Source organism: Strix uralensis, chromosome 7, assembly GCF_047716275.1.
Source record: "Strix uralensis isolate ZFMK-TIS-50842 chromosome 7, bStrUra1, whole genome shotgun sequence".
In the NCBI taxonomy this organism is placed as follows: domain Eukaryota; kingdom Metazoa; phylum Chordata; class Aves; order Strigiformes; family Strigidae; genus Strix; species Strix uralensis.
This window is the reverse complement of record NC_133978.1, coordinates 4,447,701-4,472,144: the sequence shown is the minus strand read 5'-3', so window position 1 is coordinate 4,472,144 and position 24,444 is coordinate 4,447,701. Positions and strand designations below refer to the sequence as shown.

Below are 24,444 nucleotides of genomic sequence, written 5' to 3'. Positions count from 1 at the left end.
ATCTTTCAGTTGTTGATGTTGATGTTACTGTATCTTCTCTCCTACTGCAGTGGTATTTTGCCGAGTCTCTCAACTTGTACTGTAGCCTGTTTGAAATGCATGAAGAGCTGGTACATAAACATGAGATAAGCACTGGAAATCTGTGCAACTTCTTGTTACAGAAATTTTGATTTATTGTATATTACCTGAATATAAAAACCTTCCAGCCCTCACCATGAAAAAAATCTATGTAATTCATTGCAGAAGTGAAAAAATATTACACATGCTGAAAGGACACTGTAAGTTTAACTTCTTAATCTTTTTGAAATCAGTTAATGAAGTTCAAGTTGAGCTTGATAACTTGCTGATCCATACAAATAAATCTCATTGACTCACTGGAAAGCTAGTTGTTTTCAAGCTAGAGGGGAAGGAGAGTTACAGGCAGAAAATCAAAAATAATGGGGGGAAAAAAAAGTAGATGAAGAATAGGATGCAGTTGAACTATTGTCATCTGTTCATATTCCACTTTGCCATCTATCATTGTTATTATAAGTACAGGAATTTGATGGCACTTCAAAGCACTTCACTGACTTTTATATTCCTGATTTATGTTCAGGTAACTTTGGTGAAAAGATGCTGTTCTGACCACTTGGTCTTTCTAGTGCTGTTGCTGCAGTGCTACTTTTTCCTCTCCTTGCTTAATAGTGTACTAACAATAGGGGTTTTTTTCCTCATCCTTGCTGTGAGAATAAGACTATCAAGTTATTGTAGGACTACTAGTTGCACTTTGAATAAGAGTCTGAAAGAGCATAACCTTACACATGACCCAACAAAAAGTCTTAATTTTTAGCAGTTATAATTGCTGTGAGCCGGCTTAATTGTGATGCAGCTTTTGCAGGTAAATAATCTGATAGGAGAAAAGTAACCAGTCTGTGACTAGACGCTTGCTTTCTACCCACAGCTCTGAACAGCCTTTAATTATCTTTCCCTCTCCACAGTACTTAGGAATGAGCTATAAAGCTCAAAGGTTGAACACGGTATATTAACCCTTGTGTCCTGAAGAGAGGAGATGGGAAGGGGCTTTCATGATGCCCTCCTGTCACTGGAGTGACCGTGCAAATGATCTGCTTTTTTGTCAGGTTTAACTGCTGTTCATAAAAGTATTTGCTTTATAGAACAGCTTTTAAGTAATATTCAGGTAGAATTTAGAATAATAAAGTTGAATAAAACTTGCGACAAAGCAGTGTGACACTTTCCATTCCTACTAAAGCTGCTCGTTTCTTTTTTCTTGCATAGGAAACATCCCGAGTTCCTGAGCTGTAAATACTGCTGCTAGGGCAAGAGGTTTTATCAGAAACACCTTTACATTGTAGTGTGGGCTATATCAATGCTAGCATTAGTTTTTGTAGTCCTAATCTAGTGTCCAGTGCTTTCTTTGGAGTACAGGACCTCTTCCCTTTGAAGGAGCAGTCCTTGCTTCATCTGTCATGAGATAAGGAATCTCCCTGGATCCTGTGGAACAAAACTAACTATTGCATATGGATTTTTTTTTTCTTCCTAAGATGCTACTTAAATGAAAATTGCCTTTGGATCTCTGAAACAGGCCGCTGAAGGCTTCTTGTGACCCATTTAGCCAACTGAGTACCATTTCTCTTGATTGCTAAGAGCTCCTTCCAGCCCCTGTGATACTGGAGGTACCCTTGCTGCTGCCGTTACTGGTGTGGCGTCTGTTGTATCTTCAAACGGGTGTGTATCTAATGAGGTACAATCTCACCTTGTATATCAGTCCTTCTTTCTTTCTAGCACTTGTTCTGGTGTTTCTGAGATGCTGTGCCTCTCTGTAGAGCTACTGACTGTGACTAATACCGCCTTTGCTGAAAAAGCTAAGTACCAGTAGCTGGCAAGATTAATTTTATATAATGTGCTGACTTGATGCTCCAGAGCCTCCAATGATAAATGTCTTACTTGCACCTCTTCCTGTCCTCTCCCTTGTCTTCTGTCTTCTACCAAGTACAGTTTCTAAAACTCAAACCCAAGCAAGAGTACGTAGAGGTATAGAATGTCCACTTAATCTAGCACAAGCCACCATCTGTCTTTGTGTGCTGGTTACTACCAGTTTTACATTTCTACAAATTAACTTTGATTAGTAATTATCAACAAGTTGTACAAGAATGCATGTGAAATAGCAAAAAAAAAAAAAAAATCCCAAATCCAAACCAGCTATGTGTTAGAGCATTTGTTGATTGACTCATCTTGTTCAGACCTTTCACTGATGATAATTTTAGGCAATACTTGTCACTTCCACTCTAATTGTTTGAGCGCTACTGGGAGGTTTTTGGGGAGCCTAAAACTTCTGGGGGCAGTTTTCATTCAGAATTTGTTGAAAGCGGTTTTTGGAATACAAAGTTGAAGATGCGTACTTCCAAACATCTTGTTTTACTGTACTTGTGTTAAGATTATTTTAGAATTACTGTCAGTAAAACAGTAACCTGGCAGACTGCCGTGACAAAGATTTAAATGGATATGTCATCAGTATTGCTAAAAATCACTTGCAGTGAACTCAGCAGAGGTCCAGCATCAAGTATTTCTGTCTTTCTTGTTGTTATTTAAGTGGAGATGAGATCAAATGCCTTGACTCTACTGGTACAGTGGAAAGTTTAGGTGCAAGTTTCTTTTACTTCCAGAGTCAAGCAAGTGGAAAATTACTTGTAATTTCCGAGTTTTAGGACCAGCATGATTTTTTTACCCTCTCTTGGTTTCTTTGAAAGCATTTTCTGGCAAACAACTGTTTTCCAAGGCATCCCTCATGAATCTGGAAATGCTGGACTGTACACAACCTCACCAATTTTGTGGTTACAATTATAGTATGCTCTGATTTGTATCTGTTTACTTTGGGGAGAGTTAATGTTTGGGTTGGAGGGCAGTTCTGATCTCCCTTTTGAGTTAGAGGTGTGAAGGCATTCCTATCTGCTTTGCATTAGCAAAAACTGGCATTTGCATATTCCTCTGTCAGTAAAAGCACGCAGAATGACCAACTGGCTGTTGTCCAGGCTGTCAGGGTGAGTAAGCATGGGTTAAGAGGCAGGAGCTGCAGGGTGACCCTGCCCGGAGAGGCTGGTGTAACTTATTTCATGCTGGCTTGGTAGTTGCTGCCGGCAGAGAGGCCTCAAAGGAAGCGATTTCTGCAGTTCCTGTGCAGGCAGATGATTTACCTTTATGAATCCTCCCTTGTCTGGATGCAAAAGAGCTTTTCAGGGAAGGCTGAGGCGGCTGTGGGGATTCTCCCAGATTTTTCTGTAAGTAAATATTTAGTTTCTAAGAATCTCTGCCCTTTGAGTGGTGACCTTGAGTCATTCCTGAAGTAAATGTCATGCTTCTTGGACCTCTTGAAGGATATTTGACCTATGATGTTAAACTGGCTATTTGTTCCAATTGTGCCTTTGGGATTGTGGAGTAGTTCGTGTTGCAAGCGTGAGCTGGAAAGAAGGAAGCTCATCATAAATCAGACTGGTGTCGCTGAGCATCCCTGACTACAGGAGTGTGCAAACAGATGGACACCGGGCTGCTTTGGTTTGGGGTTTCTTTATGCAGCTCCATAGGCTTGCCAGGGATAAGCAGAAATGAATAGTTATTTAATGGTATTAAATGAAAAAAATGTAATAAGTTTGCTAGATATAGATGTATAGTACATAATATCCAAACTGTATTTTCCAGACGTTGTGTCAGCAGTTGATTTTTCTTGAACTGATGACATGTCTACTTCTGCAGCACGCCGATAAAAAATAATCACCCCTTGAAATATACTATTAGCATTGTGCTTTAGGAAGTATCTTTGGGTGTCAAATCTGTACTTGTGGCTGTGGTAGCACGAGGGCTAGAGCTTGATTTGTATGCTACATAGTTATGCCAGGGTGGTTGCTGCTCCAGAAAGAAGGCAGCTTGTGTATGCTTCAGAAAAGTGCAGGTAGCTTCAAGGGCAGAACTGCTTACCAGCTGGGGAAGTTATCCCTCTTTTCCAGCACCTACAAGGAAGGAAGCTTATATTGCATCCAAAATTGTATGCTGCTTCTACCATTGCAGCATTTAACTGGGTATTTTCTCCATGTAAGGTCTAGTAAACCTCTACTCGGTAAGTTTCAAGGTTTTATGGCAAAAAAACACAAACTGTTAGGATAGAGATTAAACCAACTAAGAATTTTGCTAATATAGCAAGAGAATTGGTTTTAAAAAATGAATACAAATTATAAGGGGGGGAACAGTCCTTTCTGTTATGCCTTGTCTTTCTTTCTCTCCTAAAGGGATTTCTCTGTTCCTCTACCAGCTGTGTTCAGAGCAAAACCAGCTGGGTAGAAAATGGCAGACTGACCTTGGTGGGTTTGGAGGGATGAGTCCCACCTGGCCCAAGAGCTTCTCGACTCTCCCTGTGCCTCTTGGGTGCACGGGGAATGGCTGAGTGGGCAACAGCCTGATGAGGAGCAGCTGTGGAAGGGGCTCTGCTCCACTGATTAGTCTGGGGGATGGTAGTGGGCATGGGCTGAGCAGAGCAAAAAGGCTATGAGAACACCACCACCTCGCTTGGTGTTGCGTTGGTTTTCCCTTTTCTCAGTACGGAGTGTGTGGTGAGTAATATGTGTTATTTCTGCCTAGAGGGTTGTGGGCTTCTGCTTGAATTAGTTTTCTAAGTTAGATCATGTGTTGTGTTGTAATTATCTAGCATTGTAAGTTCTCTCATCTTTATGTATTGGGAGTGTTGGGCCAGTGCTTGGGGTGTTATGAATGTTCAACGGCTGGGGAAGTTAGAATTTCTTTGTAGAGGAAGAATGTACCATTTACCACCAGGACCTGGGCAAAATAATGTTTTTGTGTTGCAAGCCTTGTTTTGTCTTCTAGCGTTTTTCCAGATCTCAGAGGGTAACAAGCTTAAAAAGTATGGCATAGATATTTTCAGTGCCTCTTACCTTTGTTTATACTTCAGTAGTAACTTCATGAAAAATTCCGAATTTAGGAGAAAACATTTGGAAGCTTTACAGCCAATACTTGACATCTTGGTAGTTATACCAAGCCTTTTATATTGGCAGGGCAGGGGACAAAGAATAGCTTTTTCAAACATGCAAATGGCTGGATAAAGTAAATAAAGGTAGTTCCACGCTACTTTGTATCTGCTAATTGGATTGTGTGTGATAGTGTGCTGGGTATGGTGTAAAAAAAAAATAATTTAAAAACTGCTGAAACCTGGATGTGCATCCTATCTGCTAGGGTGGAACAGAGAATTATATCCAACTTCTAATAAAGGAAAGCTGATTGTTCAGACCACGCTGAGTGTGAGAAGGTAGATGGATGGGTCCCTGAGCACATGCTGTAGAATCCCTAGCTGTGCCCTCTGTATGGGGTAGGCTGTAGGGCTGCTTTCTAATGCTTTTGCCCATGGCAGAATTGGTTTTGGGTGAAGTTTTGAGTAAAAGTTGGTGCATTCTCTTGTAACTTACATTGGAAGTTGTACTTCCTAGTGAAAGAACAAGGAGTTTAACATGTGTACTATACATGTGGCTAACAAAGTTTTGGTCTTTCTTCTACTGGGGCTTGCTATGGCTGAAGCTGTGTCTCTGTTTCCACAGAGGCAGTTGGTCTGTGGCTTATTAATGCAATAGTCACCTTTTAATTATTGTTTGCCAATTGGGTGAATATTCTGCTTCTGTTGTTGTGTATCTACGATGGCTTTTTCTAGCATACATCTAGGAATTCTGGCTAAAGAATCTTTTTTTCCAGTGAGCCTATGCATGTGGAAGGGTTGTGGGAGGAAAAACTTTGCCTTGTTCCCATCTTTCTTCCTCACACTTGATCGATGTTTTCTGAATGTGCAGTAGGAAATATCATCTATAGCTCTTCCAGAAGTACGAAGTCCTCCATTGATAAACAGATAAACACATGTTGTTTAGTAATTTTTGTTTCAAAACCCTCAGTATCTAATCTAAAATGAAATTTCTCCCTCTTGTTTACCAAGTCAGTCTTATTTTTGGTTTTCAAGCTAACAAATAGGTCAGTATTAAAAATTCTGCAGTCATCTCTTCAGCAAAATTGTGTAGGTGTGATTATCTGGATTTTCCTAGAGACAGAAGTCTAAACAAATGTTGGTAGCAAATGTTTTGGGTAAGTAATTATTAAAAATTTAAAGTTGCTTTTCTCATTAGAGAATTTTAGTCAACTAAATAACCTGAAGTTGTATGTATCTTGTTTTTTCCAAAGGGAACAAGATTGTGCCAGTCTGTGTGAGGCCTTAAGGAAGTATATACCATTCAGGCATAACAAGGAGTGCCAAGGAATGCTGCTTCTGTTGGAATAAGTATTAGTGGAACTCTAAAACTCCAGGTCCTCCATGAGCTTGCCTTAGACTGAATGTTAATTTTGTATAGGAAGACTAAATGAATTTACTTGCAGATTTAATCATGTTAACAACTGATGAGGAGTCCTCCCTATTGTTAGAACCAGTAGCAATGTTGCTTGTTTTGGCACTGCTTGGTAAAATTAAGTTCTTTACAAGATACACATGTGCAGGATTTCTTGGAAGTTTCTGACTGAGTAATGCCAACAAAAGTCCAGGGTTTAAGAACTGCATGAGTAACCCACTGGGATTGAGTAGCAAGTGTTGATGGCAGGTGTACATCCTATTCTCAGGTGATTGAATTTAGGAAGGTAGATATTCCCTCTTCAAAAGGGGCTCATGAAATTGGGTTTCCTTTTCCTTCTTTTACTGCCAGGCAGGGTGTGGAAGCTGTGGCTGTGGAGTGTGGGACACAGCATTTGAATGATGTTATGAGATATCCATAGCAGTGTAACCATTTGAATGTTAGAGGGAATGAAAACTGAAGTAAAATGTACAGGCAGATTATTAGAAGTTTAAAAAGCACTGGGATAAATCCAAATATCAGTGGAGTGTTACATAGACAACTTAGCTGAAATTGCATCCAATTAGGACATTCAGGTGGGGCTAATTTTCTGATAGGCAATGAAATTATTAACTCATCACACCTGTTAGGTGAAAGAAGTGGTGTTCATAGATGGGTGGTGATGTTGCTTGCCATGTGTAGGTGTTGGAGTACAAACTTGTTGGGGGTATTTACATTAGGAACTTTTAGAATGGAGAATTTGATGATCTTGAAGGATGTTGAGATATTTTAAATGATACTTAATCATGGCTTTGTCAGTGTTCAAGTAGGAAGAAGGTCAAATTTTGCAAGTTTTCCCTATGAATGTTAATCAGCAGTAAACCAAAACAGTTGTTGAAAAAGACTGGGTAGTTTTTATTGCAGGGGACCTCTGTGAGTTGGCAACTTCAACTTGCTTGGAGCACAGCTAGATTCAATGCTACATCAGATTACTTAGGTCTTTATCCGGGTGTACTCTGAAAAATCTATGAAGATAGAAATTTGAATGCCCCTTTGGGCTTCCTTTTTCTGGTGCTACACAGTTCTCATGGTAATTTGTCCACTTTATTTTGTGCCAATGAGAATTGTGTGAAAACAATTTGTGTCTTGAGGTTTTGCTGTGCAACCTGCAGAAGAGTTTGGCTACATCTTGCCTGTGGTTTCTCTTTAGATAGTAGGAGATGGATTGGACCATGTAGCAGTCTCTTGTCCAAGCTGAACAGCCGCTAGCCTCTCTTTGTTTGTAACTCTGCTGTAGCCTCTTAAATATCTAATGCTCTAGACCTCTGATCTGGTGGACCTTCTGGGCTCTTTCTGGTTTGACTTCTCCATTGTACTGTGGGTGTGCGTAACTGAACCGTGTTATTCCAGGTGTGGCCTCGTGAGGCAAAAACCCCTCAGGCAGAGCGAAGCAGTTTTGCTTTTGTTAACGCAGCACAACATGTGGTTATAAGCACATTTGAATTTGAACCTCCTGAGCTGCTTGCTTGCCTGTTTGTCTGACCTACTGGAAGGTGATAGCCTTGCTCTTTAGTGTATCAGCCATTCCTCTTATTTGATGTGGTCTTAAAACGTGCTGAGAGTGATTTCTTTCCCCTCACCCAAGTCGGTGAGGAAGGTACTAGTGTTGCCCCGATACCATCTGGCCTGCGCATGGACTTACAAATGCAAACAAAACAAACCCCGGTATACAGCTCTGCTTTTGCTTTCCCATCTCTTATTTTAATGCCACTGCATTAAATCTTCAATTGTCTTAAACTGCATGCATTCTGGGGCTCTGTACTTCTAGTTCAAAAATAATTTAATTTTGGAATTTGGCAGTACTGTTCTTTCCACACATGAATTAAAAACTCTTGCCTAACTAATGATGATCTTCACCGCTTTCCTTCCATCCATGCCACATGACTTCTTTTCTACTGGTATCTTTTCATTCATCTCTTCAGTATTATACTGTTTTGATCTTCATACTTTTGTCTACCAGCATCAAAGTTAAAAACCTGAAAGTCTTGGATGGGAAAGGTTTTGGTTCTTAGAGGTATGTTAAGAAGTGTTGAATATCATCATTGATTCAAGTTTCAGTGTCTCTTAATGTCAATGAACTTCTGAGGCTTTCTATATAACATGTAAAAGGCAAAAAGCAAATCTTTGTTCTCTGTGTGCTAGTCTTAAAGTTTTATCAAATGTGCGAACTGTTAATGTGCTTTGAGAATAACTTGAAAAATTGTATCACGGATTTGGAAGTCCACTGGGCTTTTGACTACATTGCATATATATCCTCCTGTTTGTCAGGAAGACTGACAGAAAAATAATTTGTGAGGAACTAGATGGGATTTGTTTAAAAAGTGAAATTAATCTGTATTTGTTTAAGGTGAGCAATGACTGATGAATGTTTAAGGAGTAATACAGAATGGGATATGAATTATAATGGTTAAGATGTGATTTTTATAGGTTTTCATTATCTGCTCATGAGGGAAATTGCTGTTACATTTCTGAATGAGGTTGATATGGAGACCAGTCTGTTGGTTTCATCACATGCCTCTGATTTTTCAGATGAGAGTTTAACTGTATATGAAAACATCGAAGTCTAATGAAGTGTGTTTATCATTGAATTGTGTTTTAGAGCTTTGAGCGTGCTGTTCTTGAGCAGTCAAGTCGGTGAAAGGTGTAGAATGAGAAAGTCCCTATTCAGTGTGGTGCAGTATTTTGAGACCCACTCAAGTCAACAGGATGATTAATACAACTACTAAGTCAACACTGTTATTAAGTCAGTGACTGAATCTTTTAATCCTGTTTCCCCATGAATGTAGCCATATGTAGAAGTTCCTGGCAGCTTAAAGCTGCGGATGAGATGGTGAATGCTTGTGACTCAGGAACCGGTGGGTGCGGTGGTCAGAGCTGTAATCCTTAGTGGTTACTGTATTGCCTTACCGTCGTTGCAGAAACGAGCTTATAGCTGAATAACTGCATTCATTTAGAAAGTACTCCTGCATCCTGTGTGTGTGCTTTCCTGTCTCGCTGGGGAACTGACTGGGTATTCAACCAAGTGCAAGCTTTTGTTTAAAGCCTTCATTCTTAGCTGTCCTTGTGTTTTTGCAGGTATTTAAACAGATTTAGGCGAATTGTCTTTCTCCAGGCTGCCTTAGATGGCTGATAAGCTTCTGAATGCTGAAAGGAGGCAGTAGTCTGTTCCTCTTAACCCCACATTTTTTCCAATACAGGCAACCAACCAAATGGAAGGAAGTCATAGGGGTTTATCAGAGCTAGCAGTGTTTGCTGGACAGAAAAACACCTTGGGTTACAGTGTGGTGTGTCGTGACAATCAGGTTATTCACCCTCCTAATGTTTGACCTGATGAGTGATTTAGAAGAGATTCAATGTCCACATTTTCAGTGAAAAATAATGAAATGGCAGATAAAACCGGCTTTTCTAGTTTAGCTGTAACTGCGCCTGACTCTTGTTTTCCTATGGCTTTGGTCTGAGCACAGCTGCATACTGTTTGGTAAGACTGTTTTGTTAGAATAATGTTGCACATGTCAGTGAGAGCCAGTTTGGAAATATGTACGTTCTTGGGGGGGTGGTTTTTTTTTTTTCCCCTCATTTGAAGATACGCAGTATACTGAAGGCTGAGCAGGTGGTAATGAGGGAGTTCTTTTATAGCTTCACCACTTCTGCTGGAGTCTATAAACAGCAAGAGCGGGAGGACTGATGCTGGAGGATGAATTTACATTCTTGGCATTATTTGATGTGTATTTATCTGGCTTGTAGAACCTTTGAATACTATGACACTTAACTGAGTATGTCCTACATACATCCTCCAGTACTGCTTTTCAGCAGCCTTTGCTGTTGTGACATCCATTAGTTGCTTATCACGAACAGTTAAAGCACAGGGAGTGTGCTGACATTTTGTTGATAGCCTGAAGTTGTAGGTTGGGCCTGTATTTATATATCAGTTGTATATTTCGGATAACCATAAGTGTCTTGCTATGTTCTGTGCTACGTGGCTGAGCAGAAATATGCAGAAGCATTCATAGAATCGTTTCAGTCTGTGAAAACATGCAATGCCTTTAATATGAACCTGTAACCTATCTTTTCTCTTAAACTCCATCATATCATTTGAACTGGTTAATGAACGAGCCTTTCAGGTGATGGTCTGTCTCTTATGGCTTGTGTCTGCTCCTGTCTTAGATAGCAGATATTTGAGAATATTTCTTGCAAGATTTAATGCTTTTGTCTGGTATAAGGTAGTTTGGTTTTTTTTTTTTTGGTGAAGGTTAGTGGACTACCATGACTAACATGTGACTTGGCTGATATTCTGTAGCAGGTCAAGTATCTGGGACAACTTCTATTCCATGAACTTGTTTTGAATGATTTTTCGAAAAGAAAGAAAATAAACATGCTTTAGAGAATCCTCTGTTTCCTGCCTTGCTTTTGTGGTAAATTTTGGCAATAGACAGGGAATATGGAAGCATGAACTCCATCTAAAATAAACGCTCTTGATATGAAACTGGTTAGACCAGGCTTTGTTATAGATGTATGATGATTTTCTTTTTAGTTTGGTTTTAGCACAAGTAACACAACATTTGTATTTTAAATGGGCAATGCATAGTTTACGATCATACAAGGCTTTCTTCATTTTTGCCTGTTATCTTCCCTTACTGAGGTGTTTTAGGCCAGAATCCCCAATATAGTTGATAAGGTTGGGGGGGGACAGTGGGATAAGTGCAGAAAAGAAATTTTGACTTCTTTGGCTGTGACTGTTTTGGTCTATTCAGCTCAGTGAGCACTGTGCTCAGTTTGACAGACAGTTTGTGCTGCGTGTTTTGTTTTAGGGTTTTTTGTTGGTTGGGTTTTTTTCCCCTGCTATACTAGACCTGTTCAAAACTGAAGTAAAACTTGTGATTTTTCAGGTGATAAACATAGTTCACATACCAATGGCTTGAGCGGGAAATTTTTAACAGGAAGCAGATGGAGTGGTTTTTTAATAAGTTCACTTAGTTCCTCTAGACTCCCCCGAGTTCATTTCCTTCATGGTTAAACTTGGGAGAACCTGATCTGTAACTTCATATGCAAAGGACCAATTTGGCATTGTTGTGAGGTTTTAATGCTAAATGCATATGTTGAACTTGGCAGCTGTGCTCTGGAAAACGGATCCTAAATACCTGTTATATAGCTGATTGAACTAACCTCACTGACTTCATACTTGATTTCAATGTCAAACTTGTCTTCAGATAAACACATGCAGGAAGACAATGGTAAACACTTGTGGTTATGCACTCGTTATGACTACACCAGAGTAAATTATTCTTTTGGATGAGAGAACTGGTAGTATCTGTACATCTTGTTAACATCTTGGTCAGGATGTTAGTTCCTGGAAGGCATTGTCTGGTCTCTTTTTTTTTTTTTTCTGCCCCTGAAAGCATCTATGAAAATAAGTGTTATAGAAATGGATTTCTTAGTAGTTTTTTAATAAAGATCAAGATTAGACATATATAATAGTAGCAGTGATCACAGGTGTGCCTAGACATATCCTTAGGGCTACTGGCTGGGATAGGGTAAGCAGGGAGAATGTATCCTGCCTCACCCCTCTATAGCCCTATTCTTTTGCAAATTTACCAAAAGCAAGCAGAAACCTTTATCAATGGGTAGAGATTTGTCTGATGTAAACAGCTGAGGCTGTTTAGATCTGTGTAGGTTTGGGGATGTTTTTTCCAGGTTGATGTTATCTGTGGTGCTTCCCCTTGTGTACTTTAAGCAGATGGTGGGATTGTAGGTATTGATGAGGTGAATTGAGAGAAGATTTTCCATAGGCTCTTGTCTCTGGCTTTTGTTGATGGTTCTAGCAAGGTCTGTAAAAGCTACAGTAGAGGGGTTCCTGAAATACAAGACAGAATCAAAAATGTACTTGCCTCATGGGCTGGGTAAGAGTGTTGTGCAAGTTTAGTAATACCCGACCAAGATTTCTGTTTTTCAGTGCTACTATTCATTTTTCTCCCCTACATTAATATAATACTTTTTGATAAATTCTACTTGTAGAAATTATCTGCTCAGGTGAGGGTCATGACTTGGCCTCTTAGTACAAAGCTTAGTTTGCAGACTGTGACAAGTGAAGCGTATGAATCTGGCTCTGTTCATACAAGTATGTCTCATGAATGCGAAGCCAGATGATGTTGGCCACAGGGTTGTACACGGAATATGAATTTTGCAGCTTCATGATTTTTCTAGGGACTGAGTGTTAGTTAGAGCTTAAAAAAAATCGCTGAGAATCAGAGAGTGAGTACTGCTATGGATGCCCTGGCTCTAACAGATTTTGACCAGCTAAGCTGATGCTTCTGGGTGGGTTATTTGCCTGCTTATTTGTTCCCTGTACCAATGAGACATGTCCTTTCCAAGATCTCTTTGTTTTTTCTTCCTCTTCAGATGTCTCCAGTTTTTTGGAAGTCGTTAGTGGCAAGGTGCTATGTCTGAGGATGTTGTGATGGGTGATAAGTACTGGAAGTCACCAAGCTGCTGGGCAAAGGAGTAGAGGCAATCTGTCCATCTGCTCGATGCTCTCAGAGGTGTCCTCAAGAACCAAAGGCAGACCTGCTTGCCAAAGAGCACTTTAGGAGCAGATGCAGCAGCTTGGGAGCAGTGCAGGGCTTGTCAGTGCTCTATGGCTGTCTACAAATTGCAGTCTAATTCAGGTTTAGCAGGATTCTGCAGTAGCCGGAAGAGTTGCGTGGGAGAGGGTTGGTTGTTTTTTTTTCTGCAGCACCTTTTGAAATAGGAAAGCTATTTCAAACACTTGTGCTGTATGTGCTTTCCTAGAACTTCGTGTGGACTAAGTGGTAAGGCTATAGTTGCCAGCTGGAAAGTGTTTTTCTTCTTTTGAGATATATATTTTATTGCTAGCATAGGCTGCGGGGGGGGAGCGCTGTTACTGTGCTGGGGTGATGGGAAGGCTGAATAGAGGAAGAACAGATGTGCATTGTGATAAGGGGGTCACACCAAGCCATTTTACACTCTTAATGGGAACAGATGGATCCAGACTTCTGAGTAATGAAGTCATCTAAAAGATAGAAAAGTTGTACTGACATGATAGTACTACGTAGTACCTGAACCACAGCTGCTTACACCCCCTCAATTTTGTTCCTTGATTATTGATGGAACAGGCTCCTGACAAATTTTTGCCATTTGCTGTAGATGAGCTGTGATTTGAGCTTCTGAGGTAGAAATTTCAGTACTTCCGTTGTCCCTCTCCAGACTTCTTGCAGCGGCTGTAAATAAAAGGCCTGGCGCATCCAAAAACATTGCAGATGCTTGCAGCCTTGAGGATCCTGTTGACATTAACTTTGTGGATCAGCTATTCTCTCTCCCTCCTCCTCCACTGCTCCTAAAAGCCTCTCAGCTGATGTGGTCTTCAGGTTGGGGGGGGAGCAAAGGGCAAGCGTTATTCTTAGACGTATTTTTGAGATACAGAATGAAGTCTTTTGCAGCACTAGGTTGCCGTACATAAAAATCTTTTCCTAAAAGACAAGCAGAGAGGCTTTTTCAGATTTACTACTGAGTACCGTTGAAGCTCTCCAATTCAAATTTGGAACCCAGCTGTGGAAGTTTATGCAAAGCACCTACATATTGTAGATAATTTTTAAATGCTTAACATCATTTTTATAGAAAAATCTTGTGGAGAATGGATTTCCTCTGTGAGTCCCTGTGGCTATAATCATCATGTTACTTTTGGCAAAAATGACATAATTTAATCCTGTTTAATACTTAGTCTCTGAAATAACAGGTGACAAAGGAAATGCAAATTACTACATTTCTTATTTTAGCAAGATAGGATATGTCCAAATGTAACTGTCGACAAGTAAAATGAATTATTACATGCCTAGCTCTGGTATTTCGTAGAGCTTAATGTAGTGTTGCACAAAAACATAATGGAAATCTAGAACGCCAGCAAAAGATTGTTGGTCTGAATACAGTTGTTTTAATCTAGTTTTTGACCACTTAATGAGTTGTGTCCTTTTCCCATTAAATACTTAAAATCATAATGAAAGTATATTCTTGGTTTAAAATGAAAGCTGCAGCTTTTTTGTAAGCCAGTTCATGGTCCTTCATTGGCTTTTCACGTGTCTGTCCAAACACTTAGCTTGCTGCTTTTACTCCCCCTCACTGCTTTTAGCGCTGTGTTTAGGGGACACCTATGACGTTTGCACAGTGGTTTTTGTTCTGTGAGCAAGCTGTGGTGACTGTGTGTCTGCTTGTGATACTACTTTCTTTCATGATGGTTTGATTTGTCTTTGTTGCTTAAATGTTGTCTTCCCTTAGCCCACCTTTGAAACTGAAGGACTGGGTAAACTTTTTTGAGGAAAGGAGCTGGTGAGATCTGTGGCTAATCTTGTTTCTTACCAATACTGAAAGGTGACCTTATAAACCATCTTGACTGCACTGCTCAAGCAAACTGCTTTGCTTGATAAAATGTCACTCTAGTAAAACCACTAAAAATACAGCAGTGGACCGCTTTGCACTTCCTCCCAGATCAGGAGTGCTCCACTGACCATAGAATGAGTAACACTGCTCTAATATATTCCTTCTAGCTTGTGTTAAGAGCCTTCAAAATATATATTGAGATTTCATTTTTCCTCAGCGTTCCTTCCAGCAACCCTTTGCTGGGTAGTTGGGTTACACAATGTCTGGCATGGGAGCTCTGAGCCCTTCGGAACCAGGGGAATACTGTTTTATCTCCCATCACGAGGACTGTCTGGGGCACAGAAGCGACTGCAGTACATAACTGTACGAGCACATTGGGTGTTTTCATAGTGCCTATGCTCTTCTGTTCTCCAGCCAGTTTTCTCCTTGGAGGTTTGGGAAACAGAACTGGTATGCAATTAATATACCAAGTCTTTAGTTTGTGTTTCCTTCATAAAGCTGCAGAGAAATCAAAATATTAGGGACGCTGTCTAGAGTTTGTTGCCAGCAGCATGGTTCCCCTGAACACTCTGGGTAGGGTCTGTATGCTGGTTCTTAGCCATGTAAAGGTATGGGGAGGACCCATCTTGCCTGTCACGGATGTGAGACTTTAGGAGAAAGGACGGACTAGGTGTAGATGTATGTGCTGAGTGGTTTTAATAGGTGAAGAGTTCAAGCTCCCTGTCAAACTGTCAAGGAACCGTGCAGCCTGGTTAACTTTGCGATAAGCGTCCCTGTTGATGTAGCCCTCTGTTCATGCTAATGTCACTTCTTAGAAATGACACTTCTTTATCTTGCTTCTATTATAAATACTTGAGAAATGTGTGTGCTGCAGTCCATGTATCTGGAGGTCGGTGTCCTGCTTCTGAAGAACAGTGGAGACCCCTCATCTTGGTCAGACCTTGCTGATCTCCTGGGCATGGGGTGTATCCTTGGCTGGGAGCTCATTTGGCACAGAGCTTGTTCTTACAAAAACTGTGTGTGTCTAAATAAAAACAAAAGCTCTGCCAAAATCTGCTGGTATCTCTGGTATGAAGCTTCAAAGTTAGCAATCCCAACGCCTCCCCGAATCTTTTGGTTCCGTCCTCCATTCATTCAACACGTTCTTAGTGGTCAGTGTTACAATTACCACTCTGTATAAAATGCTTTGTGTGGTTTGAATCCATACAAGGATCTTGCTGTCAAAACCGCAGCAATCATTAAAGGCCTTTCTCTGAAGGAGAGCTTCCATAAGAATGCTTTTGAGACTATGCAAGTTGGTTATTTTTGAAATATTGGCACCAGAGCTACTTGCTCTGAATTCCTCTTTCCCCTTTATAGAGAGGCCATAACTAGTTCTGATTCTAAAAACAAAACAAAAACAACCTCCTCCTCAAACTACTTATTAGAGACAGCTTGGAAAAGCAATGACACCTCTAAATATATTGGACAGGAAACCTTATCTGAGTCCTCATCTTGAAAAATGTTTAGTGTCACAATTTTCCTTGAAATTTGCCTCAAACAATATCAATACGTGGACTAATGAGACATTGCTGTCATTGGCCTTGTTGGGCCTAGCAGTTGAGTCAACTGTAGTAGTTGGGATAATCCATGTTAAGAAATCGCTTCTAAACATCTCGATGCATTTATTAAGAAATGTGGAAGTCCTTCCTACTACAGTGCAACAGTATTTTTATAAAAGCAGTTAAATGTAGATTCACTTGAGCCTCACCACACTAAGAACAGGCTGCTTCGGGTTTTTAACTTAGTCATACTGCTTTTGAGAGATAAAAGCTGTGGTCACCATCCGCTTTTCATATCCTTAGATAAGGACAAATATTCTTCCTTTCTTAGTCTGCTAAATGTATTTTGAGCCATTATGCTCAACGTTAATGCTCGAGTAAAACAGGACAATAGCTTCAGGGGTCTCTGAGGTTGCTTTCAGCCGGGGCTGTGCTGTGCTTGTTGCCCTGCTGTGTCCTGGGTGGCCTGCCTGGCCCAGCTGTACTCGGTGCATTACAAGATTGTTTGTATGGAAGAGAATGTCTTGTTGTTCATCATGGCCCCAAGTCTTCCCGGCAGCTTCAATTTTTCCAGGCAGTTGGTAGGACTGGAAAACCAATAGAGTTGAGACAAAGGAAAAAATAAGCTTACCCTACTAAAAGGGACTGTTCAGCTGCTGTTGTAGCTTCTGAGATGTAGCCAGTTGGTGCCAAATAATTATATGCTCTCAGCTGGAAAGAAGCTGCTTCATTCCCTCTAGCAGAATATAAAATTAATTTCCTGTGATTGTGTGCTCAGCCCTACTTGAATATCCTGTTTGGGAGTTTTTTGAACTGTCAAAAGGTTGAAGTCAAAGCCGGTGATGAGCTCCCCTGTTTTGTGAGCAACTTCAGTTGAGAATTTGTGGCTGAGCCACAGTGGTGCTCTGCAATCCTGGAGCTCACCAGGCCAGGCTCAGCAAAAAGGGACTTGTGCGGGTCTCTTGTGCCCTGGATGTCTGCTGTGCCTCTCCTCTTCCCCTGACAGACCTGAGCTGGCCCTTGAGCTCTCACCCCCATCCTTTGGTGCGAGACCAGCAGTCCCTCCCGACGCACGTGACAAACTCCATGCGCAATGGTGTTCCACGTGCAAGGAAGTTAAGTTTAAAAGTAACAAATACGTGTATACAGTTATCCCTTTTTCCTTTCTTCTCTCTGCACTGCCAAGTTTTTCCAAGTTCAACTTTGTGGAAAGCACCAGCTTGGGCTGTAGGATAGAAATGTTACTAACTGGGGTTGTTGCTAGTGGTACCTCTGCTTCAGCATGCATGTGATGGCTGTAGCTGAAATGGGGGTCTAAGTGCTTGCTTTTTTAAAGACTGTGTTTGTATTCCTGGCTAAGGCAGCCCTTACTGAAAGGGGGCTGGTGTTACAGGCCATTATTGCTTGCAGTGACCCACTAGTTTTAAACCAGTGTAAACTCTGCCACCTGTAGTGGAAGATCTTCTCAGCATTGCCAAACGCAAGCCCTAACACCACTCCAACAGAATTAGCCTTAAAACAGTGAGGGCTTTGATAAGTCTCTTGTAATCCCCCACACTCAGAAAAACACAGTGCACATCCCAAAACTGTAAATATAAGACCACTGATGTAAATGGATGGAGCTGCAAAAATAAATGCGCTGTCAGAAGAGATGTAGAGAGATGGTATGTGTTAGTGCTTTGGGCACCTTTAGGTGTAATGGGTTAGTTAATTGGGAAGTGAACTACACCTACTTGAAGAAGAAAACAAATACCTTCATCTAATCCTAATTGGGTATATTAATCTGCCCCGCCCCCCCCCCTTGCCTGTGAGATGACTTGTCTGTGGGGATGCTAGTGTGAAAGGTATTTGAATATCATTAGAAGCTCTGACATATCCAATCTTCCTTGTTTTGGAGTAATTAATTTCCCTTTCCTTTAAGGTTACAGAATAAGTAGAAGAGAGGCAGTGGGAGACCTGAGGCTTGATAAAATAGCAGTGTAGATATATTCAGTGTTATCTTTAGGCGTTTGAGCTTGAAGTCTTTTTCAAGTTGTTGTGTACTCTTTCTTCCCATTGTAGCCGGAGGGCTGTAACACTTGGAAATGAATGCATAAAGCCTCAGAAACACTGAGATGATTAAGAAAACAAATGTTAGAAGACCTCCAAATCCCACTCTTTGCTTTCCCTTGGGACAAATTTACCTAACATAAACTCCCAGTAAAGGGAATTCTTTTTTCTGAGCTGATAACCATGGTGACAAAGGTGCTTTCAAGCTTACAGCCTTCATTTTGAAATAGCAGGATTATATATATATACACACACACACAGAGGGCATTCTGAATGGTAATTTGCCTGGGATCTGGAGCGCTTCTTGTAAAACATGGATGTCTACCAAAAAAAAAAAAAAAAGAGGTAGCAAGAAAAAACCTGTTGATTAAAGGGTATCTGATAGAGGAAACATTATTAATGGTTCACATAAATCAAAAGGCTTTTAAAAAATCCTGTTTTCTCCTTTTTGCTGAGCAAAAGGCTTTTTCCTGTGCAGGAGAGCCTGGAGCACTGTCCTGGTGTAGCTTGGGCTTTCCTTTTCAGTAGTGTATATGTGAACTGTCCCTGTGCTTTTGTAGGCATGACTAATCTTGCAACTTGAGCTTCTGTTTCCTGGAGGAAAAACCTCTCGAAGATGAGATTCAATTCAGTTCTATAGCATCTAGTTCTGATGGTGTATAACAAGGAGTTTTTCATGTCTTATGGCAGCTGGTCTTCTAAGTACTCATCGCTGATGAGCTGTTTGGTGAAAGGTAACTTCAAATTAATTTGGAGTGAGGATTAAACTGTGGTGTCAGAACAGGAGTTTAAGCCTCTGGAATTTTCAGCGATACTAAGCCTGATGTAATTCTTCAGTTAGAGTGCTCTAAACCACAATGACACTAGTTTGGTTTAGCTTTCTTGCTTGTGTCCCCATGTAGAAAACCCTTGGTGATTTTTTTTTTTTTTTTTTTTTTTTTCCCCCCCCCTGGTCATAGTAATCTGACTGTCAGGGGTTTTACCAGCTGGAATTTAATTGTCATGGGGTTGTGGAGCTAAATGCTGACTGCCTGCAATCTTGGATACTGAGATTTTTATAGAGACACAGCAATGTCTTATTAGAAGCTTAATTGATGGCTGAGCTTTGAATCAAAAAGATGTTCACATATTTTTCTTGCTGTGGGGAGACTCTTGCCAGATATTATGAATAGCCTGAAATGACATAAATGCTTTAGGTAGTACTCCAGAAGATCTGCTAAGTGGTAAGCCACACCTTAGTAAGCTACCCTCCCTCTGGCTCTTAAGCAAGTTACATCCTCTTGTCTTTGAGCCCTTTATCCTTTTGCATGTTAGCATGCGAGGGAGGGAGATGGAGAGCTAATGAGGTTTTATAGTCAGGGAAGTTGAATGTCTAGTCTTCGGTGACTTTCAGCACTACCTATCTCTTAAGAGACTATTGGGGAAAAAAGTCTCACTTGACCCAGTCATTTCTGTTGTTGTTTAGGCTCTTAATGAAGCAGCAAACTATTGCTGAGCCTGTCCCTTCCTGGCTAGGATGGATGCTTGTGACTGTGGCCAAGCAGAGCAGTGGAACCAGTGGGGTGGCTGTTGAGAAGCGCCGTGCCGGAGCAAGGTGCCTACAGGGCAGTAAACAAATAATATTTAGCCATGATATCACTTACCTGCTTTCTTTCCTTTTGGTTCTCACTTTCTATGTTTCTTTGGTTAAAGATATGTTACTAACAACTTCCACTTAATTTCTTCACAAGGAAATTCTCCTGGGCTGGTGTTCAAGTTCTTTGAAGTGGTTTATTCCATGGAAATTACTTAGAGGTTAGTGATATATGCATGTGCTTGGGTAGGAGGATAGGAGCCAAAGCCATTTCAGCTCATAGTAATAGTTAGTTGGAAGATCCTGTAGTGCTATTTACATGAGAATACTTTGGGAAGTGGAAAGCACTCATGTTAGTAACTACACACAGCAAAATGTAGTTAGTTATCTTTGATATGCACGTTTCAATAACTCTCAACCCTTTTAATCTGTTTACTTCACCATAAAAGCAGGAACAGAAACATCTCAATTGTTTGAGCTGTACTAGTGTGCCTTACTTTTAATAACAATCTTTATTGTTTCTCTATAGCTGTGCCAAATAGTAACTACTGCATTGAAGTAAATCTTGGTCACTTTGGTCTCTTTACTGCAACAAGAATTGTCTTTGTTATATTGAAAACGGCGATTAGTCACCTTCAAGGATTGAGTCTGGTTTGTTTACCTCTTGTGTGGTCTCTTCATAAGCAAAAACCTGCCAAGGAACGTTTTTTGCAGCAGGCGAATAAGTAGGATGCAGTTAATAAACCTGCTAGCCAGATGCTAGAATGAGTTCCTGTGAGGAAGTGATGGACTGCTGGAGAATGGTTGCAGTTTTGGGAAGAGACTGCTGTGGGTGACAGGTGCTCTTCTCCCAGTCCTAATCATTGATGTCCTTGTCCCTCAGTAATGGTTTTCCCACTCATTTTCCCTGGCCTGTGTTCCTGTGGCCTTTGTGGTGGATGTGATAATAGTGATGCCTTTCTCCCTGTCTCCTTCCAGGTCATCACTACTTCTCTGATATGATGCCTTCTAGTTTCTGTTGACACTGTAACCTAGTCTAATCTTACTGAAAAATCTTAATGTTGCTGTGCTTCCACCTTTCTAAACAGGATGGAAACTTCCATACAACCTGATGACTGGCAGGTCATTTGATATTGCGCTGTTAAGTCAGGTAATAAGCCCTGGTGTATGGTAGGCTTGTGTAGACAAACAGAGCTCCTGTCAACACTGAAGAGTGGAGAAGTTTCTAGCTTGATGCCAGTTCAGAATTTAAATAAATGGTTCTGCAGAGGAAATGTTGTAATGAGATAAACAAGGTCACTATTTCCAGTAGAACTCTAGAAGAGTCATCGTGAATTTCAGCATCTTAAAATTTGGAGTCAATCATGCAGCACTACTCTAATTTGAAGTGATGAAGGATCCTTGAGTGTTGCCTGAGATGAGAGTTGGCACCTTAATGATGCTCTGGTATCAACAGTAACTATCTGATCTTTAAAGGAGGACTCATGAATTGAGACTTTGAACTTCTCTGGAGTTGCATCTTCCATTGGCTGCCTTCAAAGCCTCGGTGTAATATGCTAGATCAGGATATTTCTAGGAACATGTAGAAATAACTGTCTGATTTTATCTCTTCATGGGTTTTTTTGGCAGGTTTGAACCTTAAGGGGCATGTTAAGGTGTATGGGATCAGAGGCATGTCGGCAGCAGCAGGCAGCCTCACATGAATTCTTACCCAGGAGGTTTGCAGGGCAGCCTTTGGTGTTCCCTGCTTGCTTTGTTGAAGCAACATTGTTTGGGATCAGCATCATGGCCTGAGTGCAGGTTTTTGCCCATCAATGTTGAAGAAACCTGTGTGAATTGGGAGTAGCCCTGACCCCCTACCCTTTTTCTCAGATGTAACTCTATAGTCCCTTAAGATTTGTATTTACGTTGCTGCTTGGCAAGTGTCTTAATCCAGAAATACTTAAAATATCCAAAGGCTAAGTAAACCTATTGTGCTAGACTAAATTCTTGTTCAGACTGTAACCACTGTTTCTATCCTTCTGTTTCCCTGTATAATTACTCTCTTGATTAGAGAGCAAGGATGTGTTGCTTTTTTGGGGGAAAGTGTTTATCTTTGTGAGAGATAACACTTCTATTTCCTTCTTTTCCATGTAATTGTTGGTGTGTCTTGTGTTCATGAGAGGTGGCAGCTTTTTCAAGTGCTGCTCTCCGTTGCTTTTGTTGTTGATTCCTCCCCCCCATATGGTAGTATTCCCCATTGAGACTTAAATAATTTCAAAGCTTGGAACACTGAGGGAAGTGATGAGGGGTTGGACAGGACTTCCCAAAAAGTAGAGAACATTCTTATTGCTGTTTCACGAGCAGAGATGAGTAGCTTTATTCTCCTGAAGAGATTAAGGAATTTTATTCAGCTGATAACATATGTTTTTCTAAGTTGAACATATAATACATACTTGGAGAAATGTCTTTATTTTTTAGTTTTGTAATCTAACAGGATTCTGAAGTCATTTTGTCCTTCTATGCACAAATTAAAAGCGTGGGAAAGGCTTTTTGCATTCCTTGAGCTTCACTCGGTTCTTCTGCAAGCAAGTATTTTTGCTCAGATGACTTACGATGAACCGTACTTGTGTCTAGACTTTGCTTCTGGCTGATGCAGGAGACCTGCTGTCCTTTGGAAGCTTATCTTCTGCCTGCCCAGAAAGGGTGGGGATGAGAAGCAATATTGTCAAGATCTTGTTTATTACTGGGTTATCAGTGGAAAGTCAAAGGTTCTGCAGAGGAATTGAATCAGTAAGCCTCTATGTGTTTTAAAAATGACCGTGCAGTACTTACTAGAATAGCAATGGGGAACTATTTCTTCACCTGTACATCCTTTGGTGCACATTTAGGGAGCATTTCTGTTTAATCTCCTAAACTGCTTTCTTGATGCTCTACTGATTTTTGTGAATACTGTACTTCTTTGTGGCTTTTAATTGCTAACACAATGCTCTACATAATAAGTATTTTTAGTCAAGCTTCACAATTTTGTAAATCTTGGCTTAAAGTTGTCTAGCAAAAGATCCAGAGGGAAGAGTTGAAGAGCAAGAAAATGTGGTTGTTGAGGTAATGTATCTATAAAAAGATCTGTCTTCTGATGAATAATGCACTGTGCTGGCAGGAGTTTGGGGCTTATCATGGTTTTAGGAGTGACATGGATTGTGCAAGTAGTAGTAGATGAAATTGCCTGGGCAGTGCCCCCCACCTGTTGCTGCCTCAGCAGATGTGAACAAAAATTAAGATATTGTGGCATTGCTGAACGTGCAGTGGCTAATTTAGTGTAATCCTTTCTAAAATAAAGCATGTAACATTCTAATCCTGTGAAAAATGTCTGCAGCTGTTTAAAACAAATTTCTATTAAAGAGGCAAAATACTGTACCAACCAAAATGTTTCATTTGGGTCAACAGATTGTCTACAGACTTACTCCCTTCTTGTATAAAAAATGGTGGTACAGATTTGTAACAGACCATGAGGATTTGATTACATTGAATAACTGTAATAATAAATTGTACCCTGAAAGCCATGAATTGTGATATAGAATGCGGAGGAAAAAATAATAGTATACTGGTAGTTAATATTCTATCAAAGGTCTGTTATGACTTTCAGCTATGTAGCAAATTGAGACCTTAATATATTTAGTTCCTTTGCAGGGCTCTGTACACTATGAGAAAATGGACAGACTGTAGAAATGCCTTCAGCGTATCCGTTATTGTGTCTCCTGCTTTCAGAGTTTGTTGTTAAGAAACCAGTCGGTGTACTGCAGTGAAAAAGGTATAAAAACCTTCCGGCTTCAGCTACTGGATATAAAAACCATCCCAGACATCAAATCCAAGTTAGCAGCTGTTTGCATTGCCTCCAACCTACAGTGTTGATTGCCTTTGGCTCCTGAAGTGATGTGCCATGTGAGAAACACAGGAGTTTTAATAGTTGGTGTAATGTCCAGTTGTGATATTGGTTATATTTTCTGTAATGCCTCTTGCTATTTCATCATCTCTATTGCTTTGAAACAAGCATACACTGGAAGAGTACTCCTGGGGACAAATCTACATGGGATCTGTTATTGCTGAGAGACAAGAAGAAAGCCTTTTCCTGTGCAGGGCTGGGATCTTGGATAACTGAGCTGTTTTGGAATACATTTGTTGCACTTGCAAATGCAGGTCAGTTGAAGTACCAAGACTGCCCGAAACAGAGATCTAAAACTGCTGGATTCTGAGAGGAAAAAGGGAGGTGACTTGTTTTACGTGGTGTCATCCTAGAAATAGTGGGGTTTAGCAAATTTGGTTTTTGACGTCGTGTTATTTTTCTTTAACGTTTTGGATTCTGTGCTACTACCAAGAACAGCTAAGGCCATAAAGAATCATTTAAAATGAAAAGTGAGGACTTGAGGACTCTACCATGAAATTAGGAGGAAACAAGTAACCTGAGCAGTACTTATAAAAAAGCTTGAGTCCT

At 40.5% G+C, this 24,444-nt stretch overlaps 1 protein-coding gene across 4 annotated transcripts in view; it reads left to right on the top strand.

The window, feature by feature from the left end:
- MCU (mitochondrial calcium uniporter) overlaps positions 1-24,444 on the top strand; it is a 94,105-nt gene that overhangs the window by 13,294 nt on the left and 56,367 nt on the right. The window contains exon 1 of one of the 4 annotated variants that reach the window (XM_074874189.1): positions 3,201-3,275. The exons of the other annotated variants lie outside the window; for them this stretch is intronic. Within the exon in view, the coding sequence (XP_074730290.1) occupies positions 3,216-3,275 (60 nt within the window). The 5' untranslated portion in view covers positions 3,201-3,215. Of the gene's footprint in view, positions 1-3,200; positions 3,276-24,444 lie in introns of those variants that run through there. 4 annotated transcript variants of the gene reach the window in all.